Genomic DNA, 15,553 nt, shown 5'->3' on the forward strand with positions numbered 1-15,553 from the left:
ATTAAGAAGTTAAAATTAATATATAAACGCACCATCATCTGAATCCTCGTAAAATATTATTCGAACTAGAAGTTTGAAAGATAATTTATTTCGATACATTGACTGATCAAAGAATTAAATAACATCTTACACATCAGTTTTAAATGCTCCAATACGAATTGATATCCCATGAGTACAATTTCTTATTATTATATTAGATATATTTATGACATGTCTGGAGCGTGATGGTATTCGACTCGAATACAAAAAATTTTCAAATGAAAATGAAGCAATTAGTAGAGATGGTCTCATTAAGGGGCATATACTCTTTATGAGTATTTAAACACAACAAATTATAAAATCTTAGAAGAGGTTTAGGTACCTTAAATAATGAAACTTGCAATATCTTAATAAGTTATGTCATTATGGGACAAGAAATAGAATCGAAAAGAAAAAATAGTCGACAACAAATATTGGATTGTAATTGTGGCGATTTATGTTGATGATTTAAATTTAATTGTAATTCCTGAAGAGCTCTACAAAGTTGATGATTATTTGAAAAATGAATCTGAGATGAAAGATTTGGGAAAAGCTAAATTTTGTCTTAGGTTGCGGATTGAACATTTCTCAAAAAGGTTATTTGTTCATCAATCTACATATATAGAAAAATCTTAAAACGTTTTTATATGGTAGTGTACATCCATTGACATTACCTATGGTTGTTCGATTACTTGAAGTGAAAAAGATTCATTTTGTCCACTTGAAGATGGAGAAAATGTTCTTGGTCCTAAACTACCATATTTTAATGTAATTGGAGCATTAATTTATCTTACAAATGGCACTCAACACGTTATAGCTAAATCTTCTTGCAAGATATAGTTCTAGTATCTAAAAGGATATGTTGATTTGGGATTATTATATTTTCAAAAGTTGGGATCTACTTTAGTGGGATATGCAGATGCAGGTTATTTTTCTGACCCACATAAAGCTAAATCACAAATGAGATATGTATTTACACATGGAGGAATAGTTATATCATGGAAATCTATAAATCAATTCTTGACCGCAACATCTTCAAATCATTCTGAAATTATTGTAATTCATGAAACAATTTGAAAATGTGTATGATTGAGGAACATGATCCATCATATCCAAGCATCATACAGGTTAACTTCAACAAAAAATAGTCCAACAATTTTATATGAAAACAATACAGCTAGTATTGCACAACTCAAATGAGGTTATATCAAAGGTGATAGAACAAAATATATTTCTCCAAAATCCTTTCATACACATTAGCTTAGAAAGAATGTCAACATCGATATCCAACAAATTTGCTCAAGTGACAATGTAGTCGATTTATTAACAAAAGCATTGTTGACATACATTCAAGAAATTGATTCATGAGATTGGAATGCGTCAACTCAAAAATTTTCAATGAAAAATAGAGTCATCTAGAACATATTGGGAAGCTATTATCACATATTCTATCATTGAAGTGACGTCTAAAATGAGTTTTAAAGAGAATTAACACAAAAAAAAAGTTAAAGATTCAAAGCTCAAATCGAAGAAAAAGTTCAAGAAATTTATTCGTCAAGCTTCTGCATCTATTCTTTGAATTGGGTGGTGTAATTTAGATATTAATATGTTAGTCTAAACTTCTTTCTTGTATTAAATGAATGATGAGATCATTGGTCATGTGTTTTTAATTAATTGAATTAATAGTTTGATGAATTTTTGTGTTTGTGATTAATATACATTAACACTGTGTTATTTGATTGCTAAACTACTAATGAGAGACTCACAATAGGTTTAGAATATTGCATGATTAACACACAGGGAATAGGTGTTAGTAATAAAATTTATGGCTTATGCGATCTTGTTAGATAATCGTGTGGTTGAATGTATCTTTTGCATATGAATTCAGATTAGGAATAGGATTGGGTTGTACTTAGAATATATTTGATTTATCTTGGAAAAGAAGAGTAAACAACATAGGATTATCGATTGTCAAGAACACTTAAACACCACTAAGCTACGTAATTCGAGAATTGGGAATAGATATCAATAGGTGGATTCTAAATTCAATACATTCTTTTCATAACTTGAAAATAAAATACTCTTTACGCATTTAGTAGTTAATCTAGGTATAACCAAAATCAACTATTTTGTGTTACAATCATTGAATTTAGTGGAAACTAGTAAACTGTAGTTAATAGTTATTCCTCGTGAGAAGATAATTCAACTCATCACATTATTACTTATCAATGATCTCATACATTTACAAGTTTTGTTCGAACATATATGTACACCATTCTATGAGGGGTGATATACATGTAGCACAATTGAAATGAAATAGAATCTCTACGTGCAGAAGAAAAAATCACTTGAACAAGTGAATCCCAACATTTAGGATGTATCAGCTGAATGCTGCAAATAAATGAAACCTTCCAAGTCAGAATTTAAATACATTCAAATGCCTAATTGTACAAATTCAGCCTTTCAACTTATTTGACACCATCAAGAAAAAAAATCACTGCTCCAATTAAAGAGGTTACAAAAAATCTAACTACTTAAATAGTCTAATGGTCATATATAAGTAATAAAATTACAAGTGATGTACGATTTGAGATAATAACTCAAACATGTAGATCAATGACACATCTTCTCTACTCTAATAAATACAACTATATAATATACACGACATCATAGTCTTTGAAACAGACAACAAAATTTCAAATGACACTATTAGTTTAAGAAAGAAAACAATAGATAAATTTGCTTCTTTGAGAGGGTAAAATTATTCACTAGAAACATTACCCACTATCATATTCTAGTATTAATATCCATCAAAAGACAATAAAAAGCATCTATAATTACAATAAACAAAACCCACAATCTTCACACTAAAAAATCATAATAATAAAAAAACAATAGACAACAATTTCATAATCTTCAACAACAAAATTATTGAACACTAAATCGTTCAATAATTATGTTGCACACGTGCAATTCTAAAATTTATCATATTTTTTCCATGATTACCAATACTGAAAGTATCCCTAACTTGGTTTCCTTCCAAAATGATTGGCCTGAAATGATTTACGCCTAATCACAATTAATTTAGCTTTACAAACTCACACGAACGACTCCCCAATGTCTATCACCACTCCGTAGAGTTGCGTGCTTGAACTTTAATCTGATAATTTTTATATGTTTATCCATATTTGCAGATATGAATTGTTTGAGAACAAGTTCGTTCATGCCTGGCCTAGTAAATCAGCTTCTTTTACATAGGTGTTATAAAATTCATATGCAACTTCAATTGTTTCAACTTCTTGACCAACTTTAGGCATGCGTTACTCCGCAACTTAGGGTGTGACTATTTGAATTGTAGTCGCTTCTTTCATCTTCTTTGAGGTTAAACACGTTAACCTTCAAATTAATGACAATTTAATTAATTATTGTTACAATATATAGATAAAAAAATACTTTTTTAATAGAAAAAACCATCAATCAACCCTCTAAACCTATGTTTGAGCCCCATTTTAGTAAGAAAATGTGTTTTGGAAGAGTAATGTTTTGGAAAATGTGTGGTAAAAAAATGAAATTCGATTTACATTAAAATTATTTTATAAAAGAATGTATAGTTGATAATGAGTTTTGAAAAAATGAGGCCAAACATAAGTTAAACCCACCAATATCCAACCCAGTTAATATGAAAGCAGCAAAATCAAAGTCTTAACCCAATTAACGCAAAATAGCCAAATCAATCAATGACCAACAAAAGGGTGTCAGTGCTTTGTGTTTTCCCTATTATTAGGATTAAGCTATCTGTACATCCAAATATGTAAATTTTTTATGATACTCCTGTGAGTTTAAATCTAGCCATCGTTTGAAAAAAAGTTGTCAAATGAATGTCTAGAAATCTGCCAACTCGTTGGAATGTCAAACGAGGTGTAAATAATGATGTACATGTTGCATGATTATTACTACTCATTTTCTAACTATCAAGATTTCATTACCATTTTGATTTCTTAATGACTAATACCGATATAACAAGAGGGTGTTCATGCTTTATAATCAATTATATAATAATTCGTAGCATTCTTTAACATATATTTCAGGTCAAGAATCCTTATTTGAAAGGATGAATTCCAAGATCTTTTGAATGGTTGAATCACCATACTTTCTAAATTTCCAAATCTGAATTTATTTATTTTTTTTGCACTCCAATGGTCCCAATCTCTATCACAATGGAAATGGATTATTATCCACAATCTATGTACCTTATTTTGTGAGTTTTTATGCTAACATGGTGATTTTATGGCCTTTCCAATTTTGGTGATACTTTTCATACGAATTTCATCATTTTTCCTTCTATCATTCTCTCTCTTAAAGATGCTAGATAAAAAAATTGAAGGTTGTATGAGAGTTAAGGATAGTTATAGGGAGTTGTAGGTTTGAATTTCGAGTCCAAACCACTCCTCCAACCTTTTAATATCTTGTGGGTTGGGTCACCTCACATGGGCGATCCACAACCCGCATTTTCTAACATCTTCCAATCCTACATGATGAGCTTAGCCCGAACCACGAGTGACAATGGATGTCACTACTTAGATCATTCTCAAAATTTATCTCACAAACATTCACACGAAAAATAGATCTTGTGACCAGCGAGTAATATTAGAGTTCACAGTACTATAAACCTATTACGGATATATAGTAGCTCTACTAGAGGAACATCACATCTCACTATACCCCAAACTCAGTGGTCAACATTAATTCAAGTATTTTTTATCCCTCGAGTATTTATGAAACATACTTGAACCACATATTGTATCGTTGTATTCACAATTGCATTCTATACCCTAAATGGTTAAACACAATTGTCCGATTGGTGAATACAGATATAAATATTGGTCAAAATAATTTTTCTTTCCTATTTGAATCCTTCAACTTTAAATCAGCTACTATCCTAGATATGTTCCATCAAACCTAATCAATCATAGTCATTGGTAACATGTTAAAGTAACAACACTGAAATAAAATCTCAAAAAATAGTCAAAAGTCATAAGGGTAAATATGAGGTTATATAAACCCTCAAGGTCTCACACAATGAGGAAGTACGAATCCATTCGCTCATTTACCCAATATTAGTTGTAAAAGCATACATGATATGAAACACGTGCTACAGTGTTTTTCTCCATTTCTTAGGACATATGTGATATTTATTATAAACAAATAACATTATGTAGATCCTAGTTCAGGTATTCTCTGATACCTAAATTGAGTTCTTCTTATGTTCATTCCTCTAAGCAATTTCAAATCGAGAACTCAGTCTAACTACTAAACAGGTTTAATGGATAGCAAAATCTATTTCAATTGCTTGTTGTAATCTTATCTTGATATCTCATCAAGGTGACGGATCATATGCACAACATGATCACTTTGTCTCATCTTAGCATACCCCAAAGTGTTTGAGGCGATTGTCCGTGTAAGTGAACCAATCTCAACATGTTCGACATATTTTATATGTGCATACAAATCATTATTTCATAATCTCAACATTAGATCACTCATGAACTCAAACTTGTTCATCTATGGGCCTAAAAACTCAATCAAGAGTTTTCTGATACACTAAGTATCGTATTCTATGCAATTCTAGAGGTTCGATATTACCAACAAGTATATCTCTAGGCATTTTCAATGTATAATGATTACATAGCATCATTTACGTAAATATATCGAAAAGACACATTCTTTGCTAATGTCTCTTGTAAAAATACCATCAAGTGTTTGGTTCCACTTGATACTCGAGATCCTCAACACATGAGACAATTATGTTACTATCATGGATCCCATATCTTCAACTAGTGTCATTAGAAGCCCAATGTATTTATTTCAAACATTTCTTAGTTGCCAAGATATATATTATAAGACATGCTTCTTGCTACTCTATAGATCAAGATTGTACAAGTCTAAAACTATTTGTGCTCGACTAACTCTCATACTTAGTTGACATTTGCATATCTATTCAAATCACAAGTTATTTGTTCAACAATAAAATAGAATAACTGACGGCAGCACCATTCAGGTATCACAATATCCTTTCTAGGTATAACATTGATACTTACTGACTAGATCCATCCAATGATAAAGGTTAGGATAAGTATACATCATAGCATACTTCTAACTCCAAATCGTACTAGATATGGTTCTCTGGATATTTCTTTGTGCACGTATGAAATCTTTGGACATATATGAAGACTCATATGTTTACCTTCTGATGTAGGAGTATCAATAATGTAGCAATTCCACAGTTAAAAATACTCTAGAGTCTTTGTAGTAAACAACTCTTTTGAAAGAGCAAAAAGATTAGAATAATCTTTTTAATATAAAATGTACAATTTGCTAAAACCATATCCTTCGTCTCAAAGATTGAGGACAATCATTTCAAAATGGTCTCAATACACTCTTTCTTATGCTTAGCTATAATGTCATTAACATCAAAGTTAGAATTATAACATACAAATAGACCTTTACATAAATACAGTGATTTTCATCCACATGATGAAATTTTTCACGAGATTTAAACCTTGTTAAAACTCAAACACCATTGTCAAAAGGACTGTATTAGGCTACTAGTGTAACTGTAAAGTTACCACAATACTACAAAACCTTTAGCGTGAAACTTACAAATCAATTAATGTGGATCTCTTCAATCAATTCTCAATTGAGAATAAAAATACAGTCTCTGGGTCTATTTGGTGTAACTCTAAATCTAAACATACTATCACGGCTAATATCGATGTACGGAAGTGCATCACATTGTTGTGATAAAAAAAATTATCTAACTCAATACACTTATATTGAGTATAATCTTTTTCAAAAAAAGAAAATATAGAGATGAGCTTTATCTATCATAAACTCATTAGTCTTTCACTTAATTTTCGAGAACCTAGATGTTCTCAATAAACATAATGTCCAAATAGAATTTTCACCATATCCCATATTAGGTTGAAATTCTATACTTCACATATATATTTCCATCACTTTCCTTGAATTTCTCCACTGGTTTTTTGAACCAAGAATCATTGAAATTGAATAACTCTTAGCTCTCACTCGAAACCAAGAACCAAACAAATTAGATAGTTCTATGATAGCTCCCACTCGTATGGATAGCGTTCACTCAAAAATAAATTACTCCCACATGAATCAGAAGTTTAAACCAACTCTTGTGTATTCAAAATTGATTCATTAATAAACATAATATCAATTTAAATAATTTTCTCCCAAATTTTCCCCCTCACTATAAAAAAATGTCAAGTATCACATCTTGTAACCCAAGGTCCATCCAAAATCTCACTCAAAGACCTTTTTTTGACTGTCATTTGTATCTCAGAGATACATCTCGTTTTTAATAGACTCATGTTTCTAAACTTATTATTAAGAACATATATAGTTGATTGTGAGTCTAGGATAACCCCTATTTGGTTATTTACGTGTCCAAAGTTTATATGTGTTGAAGGTACCAACATTGAGAGAACTCCATTAAGTGATAGGTTGCAAGTAACCAAACACGTAAATTGAATTGTATTATCTCAAGCCTTCTCACATTCAGCAATATTCCATTTATTCTACCCAATAGACCATATAATTACACTGATTGAGGAATAGTTAATCCAATAAAAATTTCTCTTTCATTACCTAGATCACTAAACTCTCGTGATTGAGATTCATGCTCTTAAACAATTTTCAAAGTCTTCACTTCCATTATCTGATTTTCTACTCCACTTCAAAAAATTCTTAATAAATATAATATTCTTAACTTAAAAAAAAAAAAAATCAGAGGCACAACTAAAATACATAAATTCACCAATAGATGTAACGAAAAATGAAGTTCCATCTCTATCTCTCTTAGTCATAGCCCACAACGAAATTCGGATAGATTTATTCTATGAAAGTTTAACAATTACAGTTTTGAATGGTTTTGTCAACTAAAAACTTCAAACCGTTGCACAAATAGCCAAAACCATAATAAGCATCACCACTGGGAGTACGAACAGAACTACTACATATAAGTTCAAGTAAGAGACCAGTTTTAGAAGAACAACAACTGAGATCAAGTTTAGTGGAGTCTTTGACACTATTTTATTGTTAAACAGGAAGTCGTTTCCTCACTTTGCAACAATAAGTTGCTTGTAGTAGTCATATAAACCTCACTCCATGTTCATTATTTGTATATATCTATTTTGTATCAAGTCAAAGACTTGACAATAGACTAAAGACACTTCTTGATCTCATATAAAGTGTATTTCTAATTCTTGAATCCATTATCTACACAAGATAAGATCCAATATATAGTGTTGACACACAAACAACACGAAGATGAACATATTCAAGTGCAATGTTTTTTTAGCTCAACTCATTTCGAGTTAAGAAATTCAAATTGTATGATTGAAACACTTGAACTTTTATAATATTGGTCCTCTACCAAAACTACTTTCATGCACTTATTATCTGATATGTTCTTCTTGGTCCATTTTTCAATCTCCTCATCTATCCCGCATTTGTAATAACTCATTTAATACTTAAGATCTAAAGTTTTATGCAAATTAGAACATTGCTGCACAAGCATGTCCTCAAGACTTAACAACATCAATTCTTTTTGAATTCACATAGCGATTATTGTCAATAGAGAAAATTGACGCTTAAATTCAAAGTTTTCATCTATTGAGAAGAGATTAGTTTGAACTTACCACTCATCTAAAAAATGTGACCAACAAAAAGGTCAACATTATTTTAACTATCTCAAGTAAGTCGCATTCGAGAAAAAAATCATTTGTAGCAAAACTTAACAATTCAAATGCTCAAGCACTAGAATCTATCTTTTTCCGTACTTGTCAAAGTTTTGATCTTTATTCTTTAGAGTAGTATGACCCACATCAGGTTTACTATTCCATGGATGATTCCCTCTGAAGCATCGAGTTCTTCTAGTACACTCCAAATCTTATCATGCCAAATGTTATTGCATTTATCTTATGACCTTTATTAAGGCCAACAATTATGGATTTTGATGTTATGATCTATTAGATTTTAGAGACATTTTTATTCTCAATCAACTCCCATTTATGCATATATAAATTTCGTATTAATGCTAAATTCTATTGTTTTACTATCATAGACTTAATTTCATAATGCTAAATTCCATGAGTCCTAAGCGAGAATTACATTAATTCTTCCGGCTTGAGAACTTCCACTCAGTTGGTAAATCAAATAGTTTTATGTGATCTCTAAATCTTCCAATAATCGAACTATCACTCAGCTGACAATCAATATATTTAAGTGTGAATCTCACTAGTTCTACTGACTTTAGCATTCATAACAATTTATGAATTAAATGATATCATGTAATTCAATAAAGTAATTTCATGATATGCAATAAAAGTATAGGCTTGTACGTTTATCCAATTATAACATATACCATAATATCACAAATTAGTTCTTCTAGAATATAATTCCAATTATAATTGAAGAATAAAACTCACATCATTTAAGTTTTATTATGCAAAGTCTCAACCTCACATTAATATCTGTTGCAAAACAATCCCAATAAAATGGGAAGTGACATCAAAATTCTCATATTTTACTTATTACAAAAAAAAATGTCCCAAAAATATTTACGAGTTCCATCAGGTCATATTTCAATTCCATTTATTAATTTCAATAAGCATGTAGCTTTTTAACTAGTTCTATAACCTTTGTTTTTCTAGCATTCTCTCTAAAGACGCTATAAGTGTGCATAAATCCAATAATATTTGATCAGATACAAAAATTGGAAACAACTTTATAATGGATCGCATTACCTAATCAAAGACTCTCACAACCCATGAACATATATAAATGTGGTATTTTAAATACTTTCAAATTATTTTTTTATTTCAAAAAAAAAATTGCACTTCAAAAAAATAACCCCCACTAGCCAAATATTACTTAATAAATATTCTAGATTTTGTAAAAAAAAATTTAGAACTTAATCAAGTGAAAAAAATATTTTTAACGCTTTTCACAAATTTATTTTAAGCATTAAATACAACAAAAATATTTTTAACTATCTAAAAATTAATATAACTATACTGAAAATCAAGAATAATTCAGGGACCAATCTGTAAATTTCAAAATTGAAATCAAGTCTCATATGCGCCCTCACATGCGAGATCAATCTGCATTTTCTTAAAGTAATAAGAAAAATGGGGGCATCGGGCCACCACTCCGTCCTTGGAAATTTTTATCGATTGATCATTTTGATTAATTTTGAAGTTCTGAGTTCATCGTGTGGTCAGATTCTAAAAAATTAATTTTTTTAAAGCCACATTTAGGATATCAACATATCTAATCAAGAGTGAAAATGATAACAAACTCATACAAAATTTTCAGATTTTCGACCAAACTTCGAGAGATCGTAACTTCTTCATTTCAAGACCAAAATTAATGATCTTAATAATGCTGAAAGGTCTCCAGAAGACCTATCCAACCATATCAAATGGAAAGCATGAAATGAAGTGTAAAAGAAGTTATCATGTGATGAGATTTCGGATTTTATCGATTTTCACACACAAAAAACAAAAGATTTTTATCCCAAATTCAGGAGAGCACATCTTCTTCATTTCAAAGCCAAAATTTATGTTTTTTTATACTGTTGGAAAGGTCCTGAGAAGATCTATCTAATCATACCAAATAGACATCATGAAACACAATGTGAAATAAGTTTTATGTGATGAAGTTTCAGATCTTACCCATTTTAAGGCAAAAATTCCGATTTTCATCCGAAACTTCGAAGGCTCATAACTCCTTCATTTTAAGTTCAAGATTTGATTCTTTATGTGGTTGGAAAGCTTATGAAAAGATCTTTTTAACCATATTAATCTTATTACATGAAGATGAATGAATAGATAGAAGTAAATATTTAAAGTTTCTACAATTTTATGTAGGTTTCGTTTTTCTCCAAAATTATAAAACCAAAAATTTCGAAATTTTCCACATATGATCTACATCATATAAGGAATATGCTAGAAAAATTTCGTAAATTTATGTTGCATATTTCATGGCATGCCATTAATAATGCTTTAAGTTTCAACAAAAAGGGCATACGTGCATTTTACAACATAATAATTCCATTTATAGCAAGATATTATGCAAGAGAAACAACTTTTATGGCTCTAATAACAATGTAATAATCTGTAGCATTCTTTAACATAAATTTTCGATCAAGAATCCTTACTTGAAAAGATTAATTGTAAGATCTTTTGAATGGTTTAATCACCTTACTTTCTAAATCTTCAAATCTACAATTTTCTTGCACTCCAATGGCCCCAATCCAAATCACAATGGAAGGGCATTATTATTCACAATCTAATTGCCTTATTTTTTGAGTTTTATGCTAAAATAGTGATTTTATGATCTTTCCAATTTTGGTGATATTTTTCATATGAATTTCACCATTTTTCTTTCTAAAAAATGTTAGACAAAAAATTGGAGGTTGAATGGGAGGTAAAGGTGATTATAAGGAGTTGTAGGTTTAAATTTCAAGTTCAAAGGATTCCCTCCAACCCTTTTAATATCTTGTGGGTCGAGTCACCTCACATGGGCGATCTACGACTCGTATTTTCTAACAAATTAATTCTATAGATTTTTATCTAACTGAAATCAAAATTCATAAGCTTTTCTTTGTTCATCCAAAATCCAAATCCTGTTGTTGCACTAGAAGTTAAAATAAAGACGTATTATTCATTCGAGTCCTGATTCCCTTTTCATTTGTTTTTGAATGTACTAAAACATTAAAGAAAAAAAGAACTGTATATTAGTAAAATTTAAAAAAATAATAATAAAAATAAAAATAAAATAAAGATAATATCCATAAATAATGGGATACTTTTAAAAATGGTGTTGTCGAAGGAGGAAAATTTCATTTTGACTTGTTGAATTCTTAAAATTATAACAATGGCCTATTGAGTGTTAAAAGACAAAAATGCCCTTAAATGTATTATGCAATTATAAAAGAAGGTTTTGTTTAAAAGACATTATTACCCTTTTGTTAACAAATAAAAATCAAACACTTCCCACTTAAAATATCAAAATCAGCAAACTTCTCATATCTGTTTACTCCAACACAGATAAAAACGCTTTCATCTTTCATCTGCTAGAAGCTTAAGATTTGAAAAATTCATCGAACGCGATAGCTAAAAAAAATTTATATCAATCTCATCAAATCAGTAAGTTTATAATACGCATATTTAATTTTCTTTTCGTTAAATTATTTTACGTTTGTATAGATAAAATTTATTTCGATATATATGTTAATGTAGATAGTTTTATTAATAGATCTGTGAAAATTTTTAACCTTTTCAAGAGAAAAAATTCATCTGCATTAATATTGAAAAATTAATCTGTAAAATTTTGGTGTATTTATTCTACCGAACAGCGAATTTGAATTGTCGGCTGTCCAGTTAACAGTTGAAAAAACCCCGGCTGGACAATCGAAAAATTTAACAGTCGATTGGACAGTCGGATGGACAGTCGGCTTGAACAACCAAAGCTGGCTGTTTTAAAAATTATGTTTTCCCCTATTTCGTTCGATATTTTCTTGCAATTAAAAAAAAAATTTTGTCACGCAAATATGGTTGTAGTCCCAATTTGTTACTTTGATGATTTCAAATTGGATGAAAAAGATCGATGAGTATGGAAATAAACGAGCGATAAACGTAGTGGTATCTAAATTTCCATAACAGAAACAACATATGCAGAACTATATAATCTTTTATAGAACAAGCTAAATGTCGATCTCTCTCAGTATGACATGGAATTGAAATTTAAATTCAGCGATCATGAAGTTCCGACTCCACCTATGAGGATTTCTTCTGATGCCGAAGTGAATTATCTGTTTGAAATGAACAATAGACACTCGACTCCTGTTTGTGTGACTTTAGTGAGGAAGGATGTCATCGAAAGTGAACAAGTAGACTCAGATGGAGGGGATAACAATGCTAATGATTTTTGGGATACGGTTCAGATAGCTCGTGAAGATGATGCGGTTATTCTAGAGACAGTTAGTCGCAAAATTTCATCCGTGGTTAATGACAATGAGTGAGAAAATGTAAATACTTTTACAGACGAGGATTTGATAGCTTTATCCCAACAGAGACATGAGCAAGGTGGGACCTCAAGGGCTTGATCGAGTGAACCGTTCTCTAACTCCTCCCGTGTGGTTCCCGACAATGAGGATTTGTATGTCGAGCAACTATTTGAAACAAAAAAAAGATTTGCAGGAGGCTGTGCACCTAATTGCACTGAAATACAACTTTGAGTTCAAAGTGAAAAAATCGAACAAGTCATTATTGACAATTGCCTGCGTAGACGACAGTTGCTGTTGGCGTTTGCGAGCGACGAAGATGAACATGAATGAGTGCTTTGTAGTTCGCAAGTACACACGGGAACATACTTGCGAAGTGGAATTACGTCGAAATGATCACAGGCAAGCCTAAGCTTGATTTATTGGTCGACAGATAATACACAAGTATCAGGATCCTCGTACGATCTACAGACTATCGGACATCATTAACAACGTCCGTTGAGAGTACGGAGTAGTCTTGAGCTACCAGAAAACCTGAAAAGCCAAGGAATGTGTGTTTGAAGATTTAATGGGCTCTGTAGAGGAAAGCTATGCTAAATTGGTCAGGTATTGCCATAACATGGAGAAAACTAATCTTGGGTTGAAATTTTTTATTGAGACGAAGGGTGGGAATTACTTCAAATTCTTCTTCATGGCTCTTGGACAATTCATTTAGGGATTTTGAAATGCAATGCGACCCCTAATTCTAGTTGATGGTACAACACCGAAATCTAAATATCAAGGCAAGTTAATTATTGTTACATGTCAAGATGCCAACATCCAAATTTACCCTCTTGCATTTGACATAGTCGATAGTGAGAATGACATGTCGATGCGGTGGTTCTTCACAAAGTTAAGGAAAGTAATCGGAAAAGTCGAAGACCTTGCATTTGTAACAAATCGGGGACATCCTTTAATAAATGGTATTGCTGAAGTTTTTCCAGATGCACATCATGAGTATTGCATGTACCATATTCAAGGTAATCTGAAAATCAGGTATACGAGCAAAGGTATCATTTCATTGTTCAGGAGAGCGACTGAAGCCTACAGTGCTGAAGAGTGTAATAAGTTCATGGTTGAAATAAGAAGTAAATCATTCGATGCATGGGATTATCTAACGAAAATGGGGATGGAACATTGGGCGCGCTCGTTTTTTTCCGGACGTCGATATAACATGATGACTTCAAACAACGCGAAGTGTCTCAATACATTATTCAAGAAGGATCAAGAATTACTCATTCTTGCACTGATTGAGAATATCCGTACCAAGCTGCAGCAGTGGCTTCACGATCGACGTGCAAAATCACAGAATTGCACGAGTGTGCTAGCCCCGGCGCAAAAGGAAAAGCTATTCAAAGCTGCAAAACTTGTGAGACAGTTGAATGTCGAACCACTAGACGAGTCGGGCTTCTCAGTACAATGTACACGCAATACAGCATACATTGTGGACTTGACTGATAAAACATCCAATTGTAAAAAAATTCAGTTAGAGACTTTTTCGTGTCAACATGCAGTCGCGGTTGCTATGTATCGAGGATTTGTAGCTAGAACATTATGCTCTCATTACTACATGACTGATTATTGGAGAGCTGCGAACACTGAGACAATATTTCCTCTATCGAACGAAGTTGAGTGGAAAGTCCCCGACCATATTCGCCCACTCAATACATTGTTGCCACCTCTCATTGAATCGCGTGGCCTGGGACATTTAGTACATCTAGAATATCATCTATCGGAGAATTTCCTCGATCGCATAGGTGCCGTCAGTGCAAATCAGTAGGACATACTCGCCAATATTGTACAAGTCATGTTTCTCTAAATGATAGTTAGATCATTTGGTAATGTTGTCCATCTGAATTAAACAGTGTTTGCATTTATTATACGATAACAAATTAATTGTCGTCGTAGTTAATAATCATTTCATAATACATCACAGTGTGTTACAAACATTTCGTAAGTACAACAAATCAATATTTACAGCGTTCATAATTATTTCGTAATTACAAAAAATTACAATTAATAATTAGAATAAATCTATAGATCACCATTAAAGTAGAATAAGTCGCACGTCAACTTATTACGTCAACTCTGTATCCAAGATTGATTGATTTCATCAACCTTATGTGCTACACTCAGAAATTCAATGTACTTTATTGCAAAAATGCCACAATCGCCCCTGCAAATGAACAAAAATGAGTTCGATCAGTACCGTGCAGCAAAAAAAAATTAAGTATCAAATTTTAAAAAATTTAAAACCACTTACGATATTGTCTGCCTTGCTGTGGTTGTGTCCTGCACGATGGAAAATCTGTCCTTCATAGTCAATCCCGCCTATCTAGCTATCATAGGGACAAAAAAGCAATGGGCTTCAAATTTTGCTCGAGCTAACCTTGTGTCAGACAT

General features: G+C 31.4%; 1 protein-coding gene across 1 annotated transcript; it reads left to right on the plus strand.

Annotated features, from left to right (window-relative positions):
- Positions 1 to 13,841: 13,841 nt before the first annotated feature.
- On the plus strand, positions 13,842 to 14,930 carry LOC111394150. Its single transcript, XM_023019920.1, has one exon. The coding sequence runs from the start codon at positions 13,842 to 13,844 to the stop codon at positions 14,928 to 14,930; it is 1,089 nt and encodes a 362-aa protein (XP_022875688.1).
- The last annotated feature ends 623 nt before the right edge of the window (positions 14,931 to 15,553 follow it).

The sequence above is a fragment of the Olea europaea genome, chromosome 5 (assembly GCF_002742605.1).
Source record: "Olea europaea var. sylvestris chromosome 5, O_europaea_v1, whole genome shotgun sequence".
NCBI lineage: Eukaryota > Viridiplantae > Streptophyta > Magnoliopsida > Lamiales > Oleaceae > Olea > Olea europaea.

Excerpts from the sequence above, each read along its gene's own strand:
- LOC111394150 (XM_023019920.1), top strand. The coding sequence starts at position 13,842 with ATGCGACCCCTAATTCTAGTTGATGGTACAACACCGAAATCTAAATAT.